General features: G+C 40.0%; 1 protein-coding gene across 7 annotated transcripts in view; it reads left to right on the top strand.

The window, feature by feature from the left end:
• Positions 1-18999, top strand: part of col11a2 (collagen, type XI, alpha 2) — a 54296-nt gene that overhangs the window by 11928 nt on the left and 23369 nt on the right. Inside the window, exons 2-18 of one of the 7 annotated variants that reach the window (XM_035991354.1) lie at positions 1213-1374; positions 2987-3197; positions 3500-3662; positions 4325-4447; positions 6447-6560; positions 11270-11383; positions 13407-13616; positions 14644-14697; positions 15412-15453; positions 15602-15664; positions 15832-15906; positions 16328-16414; positions 16876-16932; positions 17556-17609; positions 17775-17828; positions 18177-18230; positions 18717-18770. In XM_035991354.1, coding sequence (XP_035847247.1) covers positions 1213-1374; positions 2987-3197; positions 3500-3662; positions 4325-4447; positions 6447-6560; positions 11270-11383; positions 13407-13616; positions 14644-14697; positions 15412-15453; positions 15602-15664; positions 15832-15906; positions 16328-16414; positions 16876-16932; positions 17556-17609; positions 17775-17828; positions 18177-18230; positions 18717-18770 — 1691 coding nt within the window. Of the gene's footprint in view, positions 1-1212; positions 1375-2986; positions 3198-3499; positions 3663-4324; positions 4448-6446; positions 6561-9512; positions 9940-11269; positions 11384-13406; positions 13617-14643; positions 14698-15411; positions 15454-15601; positions 15665-15831; positions 15907-16327; positions 16415-16875; positions 16933-17555; positions 17610-17774; positions 17829-18176; positions 18231-18716; positions 18771-18999 lie in introns of those variants that run through there. The other 6 variants (XM_031295543.2, XM_035991355.1, XM_031295544.2 and 3 more) reach the window with 6 other exon arrangements.

Genomic DNA, 18999 nt, shown 5'->3' with positions numbered 1-18999 from the left:
GGACTGTGACTTACTGTAGAATTTCCTTCTGTCTCTGTAGTATTGCAGCTTTGGATTTCCTGCTGTTTAGTATCCCATGTAGGGAAATTAATTCTAACATACGAAATGTTCAAACTGAAACACAGAGACTGACGCAGTGCCTTTGAGCAATGTGAGAAAGCCAACAAGGCAAACCACAGTGCAGACGGAGGGTGGAGAAACAGACCTCAGCGTGTGAAAGTGGAGACAGGATGTGAGACTGGGGGTACAGTGTGTGTGTACATTCGTGTACATGTATGTGATGTTGTGTGTGTGTGTGTGTGTGTGTGTGTGTGTGTGTGTGTGTGTGTGTGTGTACCTGCGATTTTTGTGTTTGTGCATGTCATGTGTATCCTCATATTCATTCGACTCAGCACTTTCACATCAACAGCCACTTGTTTCAGTTACTTGATAAATGTGAGCAGAATAGAGAGAACTGTCTCTGCTCTGCTTTAAACTGAGCTTTACTGTACCCGCCCTGCAGTGGTTCATGTATGTGACTTGGACTCTGGCCCATTTGCTCGGACACAGTGCTGCCTTTGTTACATTATACCTATATCTACAGTGCTAGCCATTGTGGACATCACCTGTACCTGCTCCTATATCGCATTAGTGCTGCAAGAACATTTTAGATTACTTGCAAGATTAACTTTTTTGATCCTCTGCAAAAAAGGCTGCACTGAAAAATAAAACTGTCCTCTACTTTGGATTCAGCAACATTGGAACAAGTATAGGAGTAAGCTTTAAAAAGTCTTGACCTTTACATTGATTTCCATACAGCCTGTAGGACCATGGGCCTTCTGAAAAGCTGTTGGAGAAGGCGCCAGAATATATCAATGCCTGCTGTAGGGTCATTAATACGTTTTTACACCAGCCTTATCTGTTTAACTCATAAAGTAGAGCTGCAGTAGAGATTTATTTCCATCAATGTAGACATGGCAGATATGCTGTACTGTACTTGCACCTCTAAATCCACAGAAAGTGACTAATGAAAAACTGGAGAATGACATGCAGGACTCAAAGTTAGATGTTGAAGTGATAAGTGTGTGTAATTCACTGATGATTGAAAGTTTCAGCTTTGATAGTTCACTTGTTTACTTAATAAACTGAGTTGCTGTGTCACACACCAACTATTCTAATGAGTTGTTTAAGAAATATGTAATGCCAATTTTTTTCTCCTCCTCTCTTCCTCAGACCCAGTGGATGTGTTGCGTGCTCTGCAGGTCCCCTCTCTCCCCGAGGGCGTGAAGAAAGTCCCCGGCTTCTGCACATCCCGTCGCTCAGGCACCCCCGACCATGCTTACCGCATCACCAAGAAGGCCCAGATCTCTGCCCCAACAAAGCAGCTCTTCTCAGGTAGGCTTTAGCTAGACGGGACTGCCGGTTGTTTGACAATTTGGAGAGACTGCTTGCTACTTGATCACTGTTACTATAAACGCCTAAAATTAAATCTTTTGTTGATCTTCAAATTCAAAATGTAGCTTTATTGTTAGACTGTAATTATGAACAATATTACCACATCAGTTAGTACAAGTTGTACAATATAAATACGTACCCAATGAATCAATCAAACTTTATTTCTATAGCACATTTCATACAAACCAATGTAACACAATGTGCTTCATACAAAAGGGACATAAAAAATGTGTGCAATAAAAATAAGTAAAATATATACAAACACGCACGCACATGCACGCGCGCGCACACACACACACACACACACACACACACACACACACACACACCCCAACCAAAGCATAACATAGAACAACAACAAACTAAGTTATTAATAGACTAGTAAAAAATAGGGTTTTAGCCTGTTTTGTGTGTTCAGTGTCAGAGCCTGTATTTTCTTAAGAAAAAAAGAGAAACAAATGGTAGGCTATGTATGTTACTTCATTTTATACTGTAGTGAAATAAAAACAAACTATTGAAATTCAATAACTGGTTTTCCCTCAGGCTGTTACATGCTGTGATTAAATATAGTAGGTCTGATAGTGTCTCAATTTGATTATATGTATTTTGTTCAAAAACTTGGTCATTTCAACAAAAAGTTATGTATTATCAAAAAAAATATGTTTGTGCATGTATGTATTTTCAGACATATTAATGTTCCTGTGTTGTACTTTACACTAGTACACTTTAGGATGGGCTTAATATTTAACTTATTTACAATGAATTCCAGAGTGCAGAAACCTATAATTAGAAATACAGGTTGCAACTTATGTTTGGAGGTATTTTAAATTGAGCTCTCTGGAGTTTAGCGAGGCTTTGGTGCCTCATGATAGATTGCTCATGGATATAACGTATAATTATGTGTTGCAGTGCACGAGCGGAGTTAAACTGGGAGAGCCATAACAAATTAACTTAAGAATACCGTCTGACACCCTGGGATAAAGGAGTGACAAGGAGAAAGCAGCACTTTTGTGGTTGTTAAGAAATCCTCAAAAGTCAGAGCTGATGTTCAACTCATTTTCTGAGGCATAGCATATAGCCTTCCTTCTCCAGCTCTGCCCACCTGTTATAATGTGTCCTCATCATCTATGCCAGCTTCACATGGGACTAACTGTGATATTCTGTAATCAGCTGATCTTGGCACAGATCCTCTTACTTTAATCACATTAAGCTCCTTACTGGAGTTATTTTCACATTTTCTTCTCCATTCCTCATACTGCACTATGTATCCCTGATTCTCCCTTTGTCAGCCATCACTGTACTATTTTAAAACCTATTTATTTTGCCTTCTCGTTCTTTACCTTCAACTTCAATACGTGCTTTGGTGCAAGGTCCAGATCAACTTACAGTACAGCTTTTCTCAGGCTCTTTACTCCATTACTGCCTCCTTCTCATTTTCTTCCTGTCCTGAAATACCCACAGACCAGTCGAGCAATGACCCATCTTTATGATCTTACCCGTTTCCGTCTTTCATTGTCTCTCTCCTCCCATCCCTCCCTTCTCTAATCGATAGGTCCATTCCCAGAGAATTTTTCCATCATGGCTCTGGTTAAGGCCCAAGCTGGCCTCCAGGCCTTCCTCCTCTCCATCTACAGCGAGCAGGGCATCCAGCAGCTGGGCATTGAAATGGGACGCTCACCTGTTTTCCTGTATGAGGACCAGAACGGCAAGCCAGCCCCTGAGGACTACCCACTGTTCAGAGGCGTCAATCTGGCTGATGGCAAGTCAGTAAACGGCAACAACCAGTTTGTGACTGGTTGAGATGACATGTTTGGGGTCATGTGGGTGTGGTGGTGTGTGTGTGTGTGTGTGTGTGTGTGTGTGTGTGTGTGTGTGTGTGTGTGTGTGTGTGTGTGTGTGTGTGTGTGTGTGTGTGTGTGTGTGTGTGTGTGTGTGTGTGTGTGTGTGTGTGTGTGTGTGTGTTGGAGTGTATATGTGATTTGAGGGTTGGTTTGATACCTTTTTAATCAGGCCTGTAGTCGCAGTACACATTTATTCGCCTTCGGTTCCTCCTCCTTGTCACTAGGTGGCATCGCATCGCTATCTCCGTTTCAAAGAAAAATGTGACACTGCTGCTGGACTGCAAGAAGAAGATGACCCGTGCCCTGCCCCGCGGCAACAACGCGGAGGTAGACACCAATGGCATCACAGTCTTCGGAGCCCGTCTGCTTGATGAGGAGGTTTTCCAGGTGAGGGCCTTTTTAAGAGACAAACTATGGGCTTATTGGTTGCGTGGCTGATAACTGGTTAAATGTCTGTGAATACGTAGTAGCAAGTTCTAGTCATAAAAGGTAGCATTGATTCAAGTTAAAAACACATCATTACTTAATAAACTTAATAAACAGGGATCTTCAAAAGGGGGTCTGGGACCTTTAGGGGGTCCTCGGAGTCAATACAGGGGGGCCTCCAAATTATTGTATTATTAAAGTCTTAACATGAATCCAACATATTATTAACAAATATAAATAGGTAGTCACTAAGGTAGCCATCCCCAGATACATTAATCCTAAGGATTAATTGCACCACATGTATGTTTAACATTAAAACATGATTTATAAAATCATGCCAACAATTAGAAGGCTATTTTATTAGCTTAGTATTCTTTGCAAAAAGGGTATGTATAAAGGCTTTAGGCCGCCACACGTTATTGTAGGCCCAGTTTATTACGCAACTTAATTTTATACAATATACTGTATGTAGTAGGGGGTCCCTGATCCATCTCACTCTCAGTTAAGGGGTCTTTGGCTTAAAAAAACGTTGAAGACCCCTGCTTTAGAAGTGGTCATTGAGCTCTGTAATAGAAGATGTAGCTGTACAGGTTTTTGTTGATCAGTTTTTTATCTTCTAACAGGGAGACATCCAGCAACTGCTGATCGCCTCCAACCCCCAGGCTGCCTATGACTTCTGTGAACACTACAGCCCTGACTGTGACTCCCCACTGCCCAAGACCCAGGCTCAGGACCCCAACACATACGTGAGTAACATCACCACAACACATGTTCATCCACAGACGTATGAAATCAGAATTGGGTCCTCCGCACATATGTAACTTTTATCAAACAATGAAACCTAAAAACCTTCCTGCAGGCTACAATAACTCCAGTAGCCTTTATATTTCCCTCACACTCTTTCACCTCTTATGAAAGTTACTGTTGGATGAGGTCTCAGTTGTTCACACAAATCCCATAGCACTCACTAGACGACTGAGTAGCATCTATTACAGAGCGGATAACCTCAGACTGACATCACTATGCTAACACAACTCATTCATAAAATTGTAGGCTCATCCGTAGCTCCGATAAAGCAGGCCCAAACAGAATCTGTGGACTTTGTTTTCCTTTTCTTTGGCACTTTTCTAAATGATGGTCTTGTGTATCCCACAATAAAGGATTTTGGAAGTGGACTTAAGCACCTTACATGCATAAAATTGAAAGAGTTTATCCCGCTTTTTATCATGGCTGTCACTTATTAGATACTTCTGAGTCAGTTAAGATAATTCAGGTCCTTGAAATTCCTGCTGTCCGGAGTTTGCTTCAAGCTCCTCCTAGTGTGCTTCCCTCTCACAAGGGGTTAATCAAAGGGAAATCAACTCATTTAATTGCTGATTCATCAACATACTGCAATTTCCCTTAGGATAAATAAAGTTGTATCTTCTCTTTCAGAAGACTAAAGACATTTAGTCAGTAACAAATATGATTTGTGATAGGAAAGCTACTGCTACATCCTTTTACTGAGATAGTTTGTAAAAACAAAGACCACATAAATGCACCATTCCTCTGAAAATGAACAAAAAGTCCTCAGGCTCAGTTTGGGTCATCTGATAATGTCATCAAAGTGCTGCTCTCCCTTTCTGTCTTCCTCACGCATCCCTGTCAACAGTTTGTATCCATCCACTTTCCTCCTCGGTCTGTGTGTCCCTGAGGTAAATAAAAGAAAAGCAGAGACATTATCATATCATACATTTCCACGACTATAACTCTAAAAATGGGCACATTTCCATCATTAGATACACTTTGCGTTCGAGACACTTTAATTATTTCAGCAGTTGATTAGTTGTGACTTTTTTTCTGCAATGGAACACAGAAAGGTAGGGGAAAGAGGATCATACAAGCCAACGTGTCTTTCCCCAATTTTCTTACCATGGATTGAAAGAAAGAGAACTTATTCAGTTCATAAAACATGCAAATGAAGTTAAATTCTGATTGGTTTTCTGGTTAAATAGAGACATATAAGCATTTGACATGAAGATGGCTTAAGGTGGAGCCTCTTTGCTTTCTGAGACTGGTTGTGCACATTACGTACATTATAAGCTTTGCAAGCTCTCCCTCCCTTTTTTTCTCTCAAAAACATGCTGATATTTGGGAGCTGACAGTTCCCTGACACCAGCTGCGTCACAGAGCTAAAGTAGCAGGTGATTTCCATCCGCATTCATCCATCCAAAGTACATGATCTTTGTTTTATAAGCCTGCATGCTGGATCAGTCAATACAATATGTGTATCAGTCACTGTACAGAGCTCCAACACTTTGTGTCCCAAACCCTGTCATGTTGACGCTGTTGAAATGACTGCTTTCTGAATGAATATAAATCAGTGTGGTTTTATTCATTGCCTTCACCCGTTGCTCTATTTTTTTTTGCTGTTTTCTCATTCATCAAGGTTGTCGTTGTTGTGTATGGGCAATTCTAATATCAACACTTTTAAAACAGCAGCACAGACTCCTCTGATGAATGGAAAAATAAAAGCTAAGCATTTTATTATTATCTCCTTTGCTGTCTATCACCCACATTCACCCCTTCTCTCCTATATTTTTCCCTCTTTGCCCTCTGCAATCTCTGTTCACCTCCCATTTGGAAATCCACTTTCCCCCTTTTCATGCATTCCTCTCCTTTCATTCCTCTTGCTTTCATGTCCCATCTGCCAACCCATCCCTTCGTCCATCTTTCCCATCTTTCAATCCTTCCAATCTCTCTCAGTACTTTGATGAGGAGCAGGATGACCATGAATACCCCTATTATTATGAGGAAACAACAGGCATTCCCTCCTCCTCTGCGTCCCCCTCTCCTCAACCTGGGGCCCCCAGTCAACAGGTAAAGAGGGAGCATGAGAGAGGGAAAACAGGAGCGGGGTTTGTGGAAGGGAAGGAGAATGAGAGAGAGAGGTATTAAAGGAATAACGGAGGCATAATTCATAATATAGGTTTAGCTTGCTAAATATTTGTGTGAACAAGATTTACATTCCATATTCCCTAAAATGTTTGTTTGAAGAAAAAAATTTAAGCATTTTCACTTTTAGCATTCCATATGCCTCTCTCATCCCTCATCATTCCATACCCCCTTTGTTTTATTCACATTTCACCTTTTCTGTAATCCACATTGACCTCTCACACGTCCAACTCGTTTCCACTGACTTCGTCACACAGGAGTACCTTTCTTTCTTATGATTTTTTGTCCTCGTGTCATTTACATGTTGTCATATATGTGTGTGTTTGTGTGTGTGTTCAGATGTGGCCAAGTAGGGGCACTGGGGTGGTGTAGGTGCAGCTGTGTTGTTATACACACATGCACACTTTTTCCTCACATTCATTTCCACTCAGTTCTCTATACTTCACCTCCATATATCCTGTTTAAGGAGAGCACGTTAATGTTTAAAAAGGGATGTCACAAAGGTTTTTATCACATAATGGACTCAACAAGAATTCTTTGAGACTTGAGACTCTGATTTTATTGTGGATCTGCTGACATTTCCATATCAAACCAATGGATTATACATGATGATTGGGTGATTTGTATTTGATGCCAAATACAAGTTAGCATAGGAAACATACGTAAGAACGTGCCACAGTAGCCTTTTCTTTACCTGATCTTGGTCAAATCGTCTTTGTAAATATGTTTTGTTTTTATTTTCGTTGTGTACAAGATAGATGGAGTTTGTAACACGAAGTGGCTGATCACAGAAGTGCATAATTAATTGACTTTCAAATGCTTTTCTGTGATTGCACCTCATTTGTTTATGATGAACTCTACTCAGTTTAACAGTTGATCACAAAAAAACACAGCTAGATTTGCAATGCTATTTGACCAGGGCATGTGTCTGTGTTGTCTTGATACTTGCATGATTTCTTAATTGTCTTGGAGGATCACCGCATGCACCTACTGTACTTCTGGGTTATCAGTTTCCATACCAATTTTCCAGTCAACATGGGAATATCAATGCACATATTTTCATCTTGGTTGTAAATCTGACCTTTGTATGGCATGCATGTATGCCACAGTATGTCTCCTTTAAGTCTGTTTGTGTTCTGTATTGCATATTTGAGGAGTTTATATTCATGGCGATGGCCTGTTTTACTCAGGTGAAATTTTGTTGTTGACAATGTTAATTTGCATGTAATTTCTTAATAGCAGCATGAAGAGTAAGAATTAACTGTGAACTGTTGTTTTCATTTTGTGATTTTATGTGACTAACATGCATTTGAATGCTTGCCTGCCATCCACGCTCTTTCCTTTGCATGGCTAAACAGCAGTAACCTTCCCTGTCTTGCAGTGCATTATAACGTGTGTGTGTGTGTGTGTGTGTGTGTGTGTGTGTGTGTGTGTGTGTGTGTGTGTGTGTGTGTGTGTGTGTGTGTGTGTATGTGTGTGTGTGTGTGTGTGTGTGTGTGTTAGAGAGAGAGAGAGAGAGAGAGAGCACAGCAGGTCAGTGCCTTAGTGATGTGTATGTTTTGTGTGTGTGTGTGTGTGTGTGTGTGTGTGTGTGTGTGTGTGTGTGTGTGTGTGTGTGTATGTTTAGCACCAGCTTCACCTGACCAGTCACACACTCAGTGCCTCTGCCAAACCACAGGCTCCAGTTCATGTTAGCGCAAAGATGCTGCTTTGTCATTTAATATTGGGAATGGCATTACTGGAGAGATCAGCAAAAACTCCTCTAAATAACTTGGGTCAAAGATGTGAAATTCTCAAAATGTCGATTTTCAATTTGTTTGAATACTGGTAGTTTTTTCAGTTTTATTTTTCCTTACTGTTTTAAAACTTAATCATCTGCTGTATCCAGTAATGCCTGTACAGTCTCAGTAAATCATCCAAGCCTTGGCCATCTTTATGTCATTGTTTCTCAAAACATCCACTCTTGTCTTTCTCTCTCCTTCTGTCCATCCCTTGTTTGTGCTTTTCATCCCCCTCCCAACCCTTCCATGTATCTGTGTCGTCCTCCACTCTCTTTTTGTCAATATGCACTTTTACATACTAAACAACATCTCAACCAAACAATAATCACGGATATTAGAAGAAGGAGCTCAATGGAAAAGCAGCCCCCACTAAATCCACCCCTGTCAAACCGAAACCCACTCCAGCTAAGCCGGCCAAGACCGGACTATCCAAACTTGTAGTCAAGTTGCCCATGCCCACCAAAGCTCCCAAGTCTGCAACAGCCAAGCCATCCAAAGCTAAGCCCACTGCAGTAGAGATCCTTTTGTCTAAGATCAAACCAACAGCAGCAGCTAAATCTAAGCCTACGGCTACCCCAGCTAAGAACGGCAATGGTAAACAAGCTGCTGAGAAGAAAGTAAATGGTGCAGCTAAAGCCAACAGCAATGGCAATGGAAAAACAGCTGTAACAAAAATGAACAGCAATGGCAAAGCTACAGCTGATGCCAAGCCTACAGCTCAGGCCAAGGTTAATGGAAATGGCAATGGCAAGGTTGTAGCTGAGAAGAAAGTCAATGGAAAATCCTCAGCAGAAAAGAAAGCCAATGGAAATGGAAAATCGACTGTTGTGTCTAAGACTAATGGAAACAGCAATGGCAAAGCTACAGCAGAAAAGAAAGCCAATGGAAATGGCAAAACTGCCACCGAGGTTAAAGAGGTTAAAGTCAAAATGAATGGCAAAGCTGAGAATAAAGTCAATGGTGAGGCTAAGGCTAACGGCAATGGCAAAATTATTACTGTGGTAGAAAAGAAAGTCGTTAGTAATGGTGCTACAAATCAGGCAAAAATTGAAACCACTACAAAAGCAAAGACTGAGAAAATTGCTAAAGTAGAAAAGACTGTGGTCAACGCAGCTAAATCAGCTGCCAAAGAAGAAGCTACAAAGGCACCTAAACCCACAAAAGCATCAAAACCTGAACCTACAAAAACAGCAAAGGCTGTGGCCACCAAAGCTCCAGCAGCAAAAACTCAAGTAAAGACAGAAGTCAAAGAGGTCACCAAAGTTAAAAATGTGGTCACCAAAGTCCCTCTGGTCAAACCAACGGTGAATAAAGTTGTGAAGAATGTGGTCGAAAAGGTTTCCACCCCGAAGAAAGTACCTACAACATCTGCCCCTGTCCGACCAACTCCACCTAGACCCACGAAATCCAAGGTGGTGGTGGAAAATGTTAAATCCCAGCACAAACCATTCCCACCCTTTGGCAAGACTGTGCTGAGTGGAACTACAGTCCCAGCGAAGAAAAATACCAACGGTTATCAACAGGTACAACAAGAGGGTCCATGTTTGGGTCACAATGTCCAGAGTCGTATGATCCATCTGCCCCATCTGGTTGCCAGTTCTGTCCACCATCCAGGGTCTGCAACAACATTTTATGAATAGTTTCATCTTTCAATAGATGGCTTGCAGTGCAAATTTTGAGGTATATCCTCGATGGTGGACAATCTGGTCTTCAGAATGGAAGTTGGTTCATATCAAGCTGAGTGCCTTCTCCTCTGTTTATATATCATATGATCTTTATGATCACCCCAACTTCTTCATATGATATCATAAAGCGGTGCACATTGAAGCATGGCTAATTGTACAGTTTCATTGTTCTTTACTTTACTTCATTCTCCTACTCAAGCTAAAACTGGATCTCAGAACCTGAATGCACTTCAGCACTCCGTCTCTTTCTTTTCAGGGGAAACCATTAACGTACCAGTCAAATGAATGAGCATGGATTTCTGTGGCACAAAAACTAAACCTGAGAAAACACAAATACTATTACATTCTATACACAAGCAACACAACAAATCTCCTCTGTCACTCTGTCACTCTGTCATTGCCTCTCTTTGTTTTGTTTTTGAAGTACCTGTGTTTTCTCTCTGACACGTGTCCCTTTATCTGGCCATATTTTGTATCAAATATGAATAAAGCAGCCTCACAGAAACTAAAAAGCAAGTGTGCTTTCATTACAAGTTACATTGAATTCAATGTGTAGTGTACTATGAAGCTGCTTCAAGGTAGAATGACATTGTAAGGGTTCATGGTAATTAGTGGGTTCTGGGAAATTCTTAGAATGTGTTACATTTAATTAACTGAATTATGTTCTGTGAGGCTGTTAATCGGGGTTGTCTCTCTGTTTTCTGGTCTTGGGTTACACTAGACATCCCAAAGCATCAAGTAATGATGTTTTCATCTTTAGGGATGGATAGAGGCTCTCAGTCCTACTTACTTCCAATAAGAGCAGACTTCACCCTTTCATGAATATTGGCTTTGTGAGCTTTAAAAAGCAAAAAAATGTTCAACAATACAATAAAAAGAAATCTCAGCAAAGTAGTCTCAATGACTCCCTAAATCTTGCATATGGCAACATGTATAGTCATTGAGATTCTACCTGAAATTTCTTTTATAAAATGGATCTTCACAACTTTAAAAATGTGAGTTGCCAGTAAAGACATTCTTTGGCAACCACAATTTTAGGATGTGTTCCATTTTTTTCCACTTTTAACTCATCATCACTTACAAGCAGACTTTGAACTAACCACGCTTTCCCATTAAAATCTGCTTACTTCCTCCCTGCTCCCCAATTCCTGTCAACTTGACCAATCAGGATGTAGATACTGAATATTCCGAGGCTGGCCACACCGCTACAGAGACTGATTATTACTATGAGGAGACGGTGCCAGAGGGTGAGGTGATTGGACAAGAAGAGGTCCCTGTACAGGTAATAAGAAAATTACACACTGGATAGTGACACAGATCAAGAAGATGAAATAGTCAAAGAAGACTGATAGAATAAATAAACCTTATAAAGAACATAAATGTAAGTCTCCAGATGTATTTGCTTATAGGTCCCATATTGTATAAAGCCAGTCGAGGTGCTATAATACTGTGAAAGTATCAAAACGCTCTATTCACAGAGAAATGCACACAGCCCGTATTTAGAAACAATGCCTTTTATCAAGCCGTCAGGACTTCCGTACAGTTCTGATGTCACAACTATAGTATATATAGGTAGAAAGTGATGCTACAGTGCCGTTACAGTTATTACCCGGCTGCAATGACGGTGCAGCGACGCAGAGAGCGCAGATACAGAAGACCCGGTAGGGAGCTTAAAGAGACAGGCGCTAAAACGAAGCGTTTTAGAAAGTGTGAATACAGGTTTATTCAGACCAACGGAATGAGCAAAATAATTTGTATTTGAACATTAAAGCATGTAAACATGTTCTAGTAGAAACCAAAAATACAAGTATGCACCTAAAAAAATGTGTAATATGGGACCTTTCATTTACTCAGGAAAATACAAAAATAACAGAAGTTACCAATTAGCACAAAGTGACAAAAACAAGAATAACTCCTCACCTCAAAACAAGAAACAGCCATCAACAAAGGAAGAAGACAGTGTAATAGCTGTGTGGTGGTGAGCCCAGTCTTTGTAGTTTTACCAAGTAGTTATAGCTCTGTGTCTGTCTTTATACTTTTCTAACCATACAACAATGTTTTGTTGGCACCGATGCCACATGACAAGACACACTTTTTCAAAAAGAATGCACCACATTCATCTGCTTGTATCATCAAACATTTTTATGTGGATCCCTTTTCCCCCTAACAACAAGATTCCTGTTCTCATCTCAAGACCCTTGGTTGATCAGGTTGTGATCTTGACATAAGAACAAAGAACTTGTGACAAAGAGATACGCATACAAATATTTGATATGAAGTTTTAACCACAGCAACAAAGTGAGATGAATATAATGCATTCTGGTTTGAGAGAAAAATCTAACTGAACTAAAGAATACAGTCATTGCTGTGGCTTACTTTACAGCCCTAAACTGTCAGAATTTGAGACTGAGTTTCTCACAGTTCTGATCTGTTTCTCACAGTTCACTTATTTTGGCAATAATCCATATTGTCATCATTAACATTTTATCATCTATATTAGCTGAATTTGATGCCTTTGTTTTGTTTTCCAATTCTGATGTTTTTGCTAATGTTTTGGTGAGAATTGTGTCAGTTCTATATGGTATATATTTTTGTAACAAATATACACATTATTCACAACTTGTTGTAAAAGGGCTTCAGTTGGATTTACTTAGTCAATTACTGCATTTTCATATGAGATGACGGTACAGCATAATTCCACTGGATTCATATTTGTTTTTAAAACACCCATGGTAAGTAAAATAGAAAATAACATAGTTTTTGCTTCGCATAGCATAGCACATAGCAGCAGCTTGTTTTCACAAAGTGCTTCATATCAGTTCTGTGTGCTAACGCTTACAATGTCAGATAATATATTTGAGCAAAATTGGACAGGTCATCACACACAAGCTGATGAGGATATGCTTTAGTGGAAACATACTATTATAAATTTAACAATAAATGATTAACAGGAGATCTAAAGTCGCAGGATTATCCTGCCAATCGGTAATTCACCTGAAAAAATCAGACTGAAGTTAAGCATGAAGGACTGATACCACAGTCTGCCAGGTGTCTTTTTGTTTTCTGTCCCTATGTCACTGTTTATTTGCAAAAGGTAAGACTCACTTCTTTCTATATATGCCCCCTTCTTCTACTCCCCCTGGTGATTCATTCTATATTTCTCTTTCCTTTACTAACGTTTCCCCATCATTCATACATCTCCCTCTTCCTTCCTTCTTCCTCTTGCATCTTTATTTCCCTTTGCTTGATACATCCTCCCGTGCCCCTCTATCCACCCCATTGCGGCTCTGATAAACCCAACCCAGCCCCAGGTGGAGACAACGTTGGTGGGAGAGGAGGTAGATACCACCAAGGCAGGCGGTGTGGGCGAGGAGGCCTTTACTGAGGAGTATGTGGACGTGGGCCTTAAGGAATACGACTATTCCTACAAGGACTACAATGAGCCAATGATGGAGACTGGAGAGGTCGAAGCCAACATGGGCCCCGCCCTGTCCGCTGTGACAGACGAGGGAGGCGTAAGTCGTTTTGCTTCAGAGGCAAAAAAAACCCACAAAATCAGTTTCAACCAAATCTGAATCCTAGTCTTTGTCAAATTGTATTCAATGTCCTCTCAAATGACTTGTTTGAGTTTGCCGTCTCTCAAAGGCCGTTATGGAAACACATCATTTACTTCTGTGTGTTTAGTTTTTTCACCACTCTGGGACCTTCTTAACCATGGTGGCTAATTTGAACACACCTGGTACTATATAAATCTTTACCTAAAAGACTGGGATAGAGAATGTAGCCATAATTACCTTCACTTTAACACATACATGTGGATTTTAGACAAACCGAAACGTTATAAAATCCGTTTAGAAATCTCAGGAGGACCAGCTACAACTTTGACTAATGTTACCTATTTTGACTTGACTCTAAAAATTCAAAATGACCAATATACCATATAATATTCATGGATTCAATTGTATGCCAGGCAAGCTCAATCAGTCACAGAGAAACCTGTATTTGAATGCATTTCAAATACTTTAAGGACCAAGACTTAGTCCCCATATCAATGGTTGAAATTGGTTTTATTCTATACGGTGTATAGTGAGCAACTCAGGACCCTTGGATGAATAGCTATTGGTAGTAGAAGCTATTGGGGATCCTAAAAACATAAACGATAACTTGAACTGTCACATACACTGCATAAAGCGGCATTTGGAAGTGCAGCAGTAACCAATTGCTGCATCTTTTGTCTTGAATGCCGTTTATCTCAGTGTATGGCTTCATTTAGCGCTGCTAAGCCAACATCATTCTCTGTATCTATGCAAAAACAAATATACAAGTAATGGACCAACAGTTTGGAGAACACTGGTGTAATAATGTTTTATACAATGTTGCAAACTAATGTGGTTGTCTTGTGTAAGTGTGCACCTGCTGTCCAAATGCATGCAGCCAAATCTGCATTCTGTGTGTGTTTGTCTTTTTTGTTTTCGATGTATGTGTGTGAGTACCTTTATACTGACTATGCTGTGTTGTTGGCTACATGTGTGTTTTCCTCAGGCCGCCGTCAGAGGCCAGAAAGGAGACAAAGGAGAACCTGCTGTCTTGGAGCCTGTGAGTCACTGTCTTTAAGAAGCTTTACCTCAGCAAGTGTATTTATTTAAACTAGCTTGTTCCCAGTCACTTTTCCCAGAAGCTCCATGGGTTTGCACCAGTAACCCTCCAGTCAACATCTTGCTTTTCTAACTGTAATTCAAGATAGATTTGCCACGTCAAGTTGAGGGTGTGATTCAACACATGTTCACCTTTTAGAATACCGTTTTGGCTAAAGAACAATACCTATTCTGTTATAAAATCACAGGACATACCTACAGCTGGTTACCTACACTGTTGTGCAATTGTTGCCAAATAGTCATTATACTGTTTACCAGCTGTTAATTTCCAATGAGGAGCTTGACAAACATCCTATAGATTAGACAGCTGGTAGTTTAAATGGCAGCAACCATGCCCATCCAGAGACTGAATGACAAACTAACTTAAGCTTCTTGTCCTCGTAGAAAAGGCTAAAAATGTTTACATTTGTCATCTAAGCTGATTTTCTTTTTTTAGTGCATATTTCAGTCTTAAAATGCTAAGATAAGTTATTTAACCTGAAATGCAGCTGGGACAGATCTCTCCAGTAGGAGCCAAATGTGTTTTGCATTTTTAATTTATAACAGCGGAGCCTTATAATGGAGTAATGACTTTCTACAATGTACACACTTGTATGTTCTTTTTGTGAGATTTTTCTCCTGTGTAACATTTCTGACTTTATTTTGATTTTTGCAGGGTATGCTGATTGAAGGACCTCCAGGACCTGAGGGACCTGCTGTAAGTAAATGATAATTATTCCTGTGTTTCTGTCCAAAAGATACTTAACTGACCTCTTAACATTACATTTATACCCCTGTAGTTTAATCTTCTAGATTAGTACTCTGCAATCAGAACACTTATATCCTTTTCCCCCTACCTCTTCCAGGGTCCTACAGGCCCCCCCGGCTCCTCTGGACCTCCTGGCTCTGTTGGCGACCCTGGCGAGAGGGTGAGTGTTTCATTTTATCTGAAGAAGTGCAGGTTTGTAGAGAATGGAATCTGTGCACAGACAATTCTGAAACATGATTGGTCATTGCAGATGCACTATGCAAAAGAAACATATTTTACTCTTTCCTTCAACACGCCAGCTCACCCTTTCCTCTATACATCCTGCAGGGCCTTCCTGGTAAGGCTGGTCTACCTGGAGCTGACGGAGTCCCTGGACCTCCTGGAACCTCAGTCATGCTGCCTGTGGGTCCCCCTTAACTTTTGATCCTTCATTAGAAAGGGATACTGTCTGAATGGCCAAAAATGTGAAAAGAAATGTGATTGAGATGTGATTTTTGCTCCAACATGGACATTTTTAACATTGGCCCTGGTTCAATATTCTGTATAAGTCTGTATGTTCAATACAAATACCTGTTATAATGCCTTGAAGCTGTATTTTCTTTAAATAGTTGGAGACTGCCCATTCAAAGACCGATAAGTTGGAGGTTCCTCACTGATCTAATCATTTTTAATTTGTTTGTCCTCTTTATTAGTTCAAGTAATTGTTCAACCGTATGTTTTGTTAATAAATTAGAATCAATTTCTCCAACAGTTATCCTCTACTATTGATTAGGCACAGCATCCACTCAGATGTCTAAATGCTTTTTTCTTTTCTTTTTTGCAGTTCCGTTTTGGTCAGAGTGGAGGAGATAAGGGTCCTGTTGTTTCTGCACAGGAAGCCCAGGCCGCAGCCATCTTGTCCCAGGCCAGGGTCAGTCATCACTTTTACTTCCCATTTCCAGTGTACGGTTAGTTTTCCTCAAGGATCCATCAGTGGAGTCTTGATGCTTCGCCCATTGCCCCAGAGTGTTGCCATCTTTGAAAAATGTTGTGTCTGTAGATTGATAATAACGTGTATGCACATATGATTCGATAGACATTAGCCTTACTTTGCTAATGATATTAAAAAAGGCACTTCCCTTACCGAAGTGAGTGCAAGAACCATAACAACATGTAATACACTAGAGAAAAAAGAGTGCACATAACACAAACAGAGCAGAGAAAAGCTTCATAACATCTTACTTTTTACATTTTGATTTTAAACATGTAGCTTATGTTCTCATCCAGGGAGATTCATAATGAGTGTAAAAGGAGACTTTTATTTTCTTCATCATCAACATTACAAGAAGCCATGTGCCTTCATCATCATTGATTTTGAGATGTTGTCTCTAGATGGCCCTGAAAGGACCTCCTGGACCAATGGGATTCACTGGACGCCCTGGACCACTGGTATGTTATTTGTCATTCTGAACCTTAGCTGTTCCGAGTCTGCTGTTGTCATTGCTAACAAATGTCACAATGCACTACACAATACAAAAACATGGACCTAAACAAGGATTCAGATCTCATTATACCGTAGGTCTCTTGAAGGTCTTTTGATATGTCCCATTAATTACAAAAACAGCTTTGATTTTTTTCCTTTTCTCTGATCATTAAAGTGCTCATATTATGCTCATTTTCAGGTTCATAATTGTATTTAGAGGTGTGTTGATAGTTAGGTTTTAGCTACTGAGTGAGGCATCGCACTGCGTACCTAGGTCAGCACTACAAGCCAGTCAGAAGCAGAGTATGAGGGCGTGCTACGCTAGCAGCTAGGCGAGCATTATAACGTTTGTTACAAAGTAGATGTTAGGAGCAGTTTGTGAACAGTGTTTTCTGTTGGAGATGGTAAGTCCCTTTGGGGTGGACTTTGGGCTTTTTCACTTTGTAAACCTATAACATGCACGAAAAAATATATAACACAATAAAGGAAAGGGAAAAAGCCAAAAAGCATAATATGAGCACTTTAAGGGGCGTGCAACAATAAATAGTTTTGCTGATGATGATGGTGATGATTGTTGTCACTTTTTCAGGGAAATCCAGGAAGTAATGGTCTGAAGGGAGAGAGTGGAGACCCTGGCCCTCAGGTAAAAACACTGAACTCTGACCTCAAAATCAAATAATTAAAATAATGTGTACGTCAGACCACAAAACAGATATCCTTCCTTTTACAGTACAGTATTGTGTATGTTATTATTGAACTTATAGTTCTATGACAAAAATGTATCACAGACATGTAATTCATTTCTCAGGGCCCCAGGGGATCCCAGGGTATAATGGGACCTCCAGGCAAAGCAGGAAGACGAGTGAGTATGAAAAATGGATGGTTTGTTTTTAAGTTGTTTATTGTTTGTTTGACTCAAAGTACACAGGACATAACTGCTGTTTCTCAAAGAGACTTCGGAGTAAATTCTAAGTGAATGGTGTAGATGTTTCGACCAATACCTCCAGATGTCTTTTAGACAAGGAATCATCTATTTTCATACGTGGATCTCTCCTATAGCCTGTTAAAATTATATCTATCTTTATCAAGCATTCCCTGTAAAAAACAAACAAAAAAAAAACAGATCATGGGTGTTTGGCAAGTGGTACAACTGTGTCTGATATACAAATCACTTTTAAAACATGTTCTTCCTTTGCTTGTCTCCTAACAGGGCCGTGCCGGAGCTGACGGCGCCAGGGGAATGCCAGGAGAGTCTGGATCTAAGGTAACCTTTCGTTTGTGTCATTTCTTTATGGACAGTCGTCAAAATGAACTCTATTGGCTTGAGATTTTCACTCTTTGTTCGTAGCTGACCTGGCATTTTATTTTAAAGTCCTGGAAAAGATCCCCCTATATGAAAAATGAAATGGTGGTGTCTTTTGAGTGCACATTCATACTGACAGTAACTGTGATGTTGCCTTAAAAATTAATCCTATCACTCTCGAGTCTTTTAATGCTTGTAGTTTTTTTCCTTGTGAATTTGTGAAATGATAAATGTACAACCTGGTAGGCTACGCAAGAATATGATTCAGCCAGTCTTGCTCGGACAATAAAGTCCAACTGAGCATCTCACGCTTTTATCTGGTGTGCACAGCTATGTACATATCAAAAGTTTAAACTTAGGGTTAATGCATCGTCTCCAATTGTGATATATTTCCATATCTACTACAATTCATTAGTAATACCTTACATGTCTGTTTGTCTCTCTCAGGGTGACCGTGGTTTTGATGGCCTTCCTGGTTTGCCCGGTGACAAAGGACACAGGGTGAGTCGAAAAAAAAAAAATACATTATTATGTAAATAAATATAATTAATTAAACATTATTTAAAAGATTTCTGAATCTGCTCTTTTGATTTACAGAATTTCAGACGAAGGCTTTGATATGTTTAAATGATAAAATAATTATTTAACTACAGCAAGTTTTGTGTTTGCTGTCCCTTCTTGCTGTAATCAATATAATCAGAAACCAGATAAGTGTAAACTCACTAGAGAT

This window comes from Sander lucioperca, chromosome 14, assembly GCF_008315115.2.
Source record: "Sander lucioperca isolate FBNREF2018 chromosome 14, SLUC_FBN_1.2, whole genome shotgun sequence".
In the NCBI taxonomy this organism is placed as follows: domain Eukaryota; kingdom Metazoa; phylum Chordata; class Actinopteri; order Perciformes; family Percidae; genus Sander; species Sander lucioperca.
This window is presented reverse-complemented; position numbering and strand designations above follow the sequence as displayed.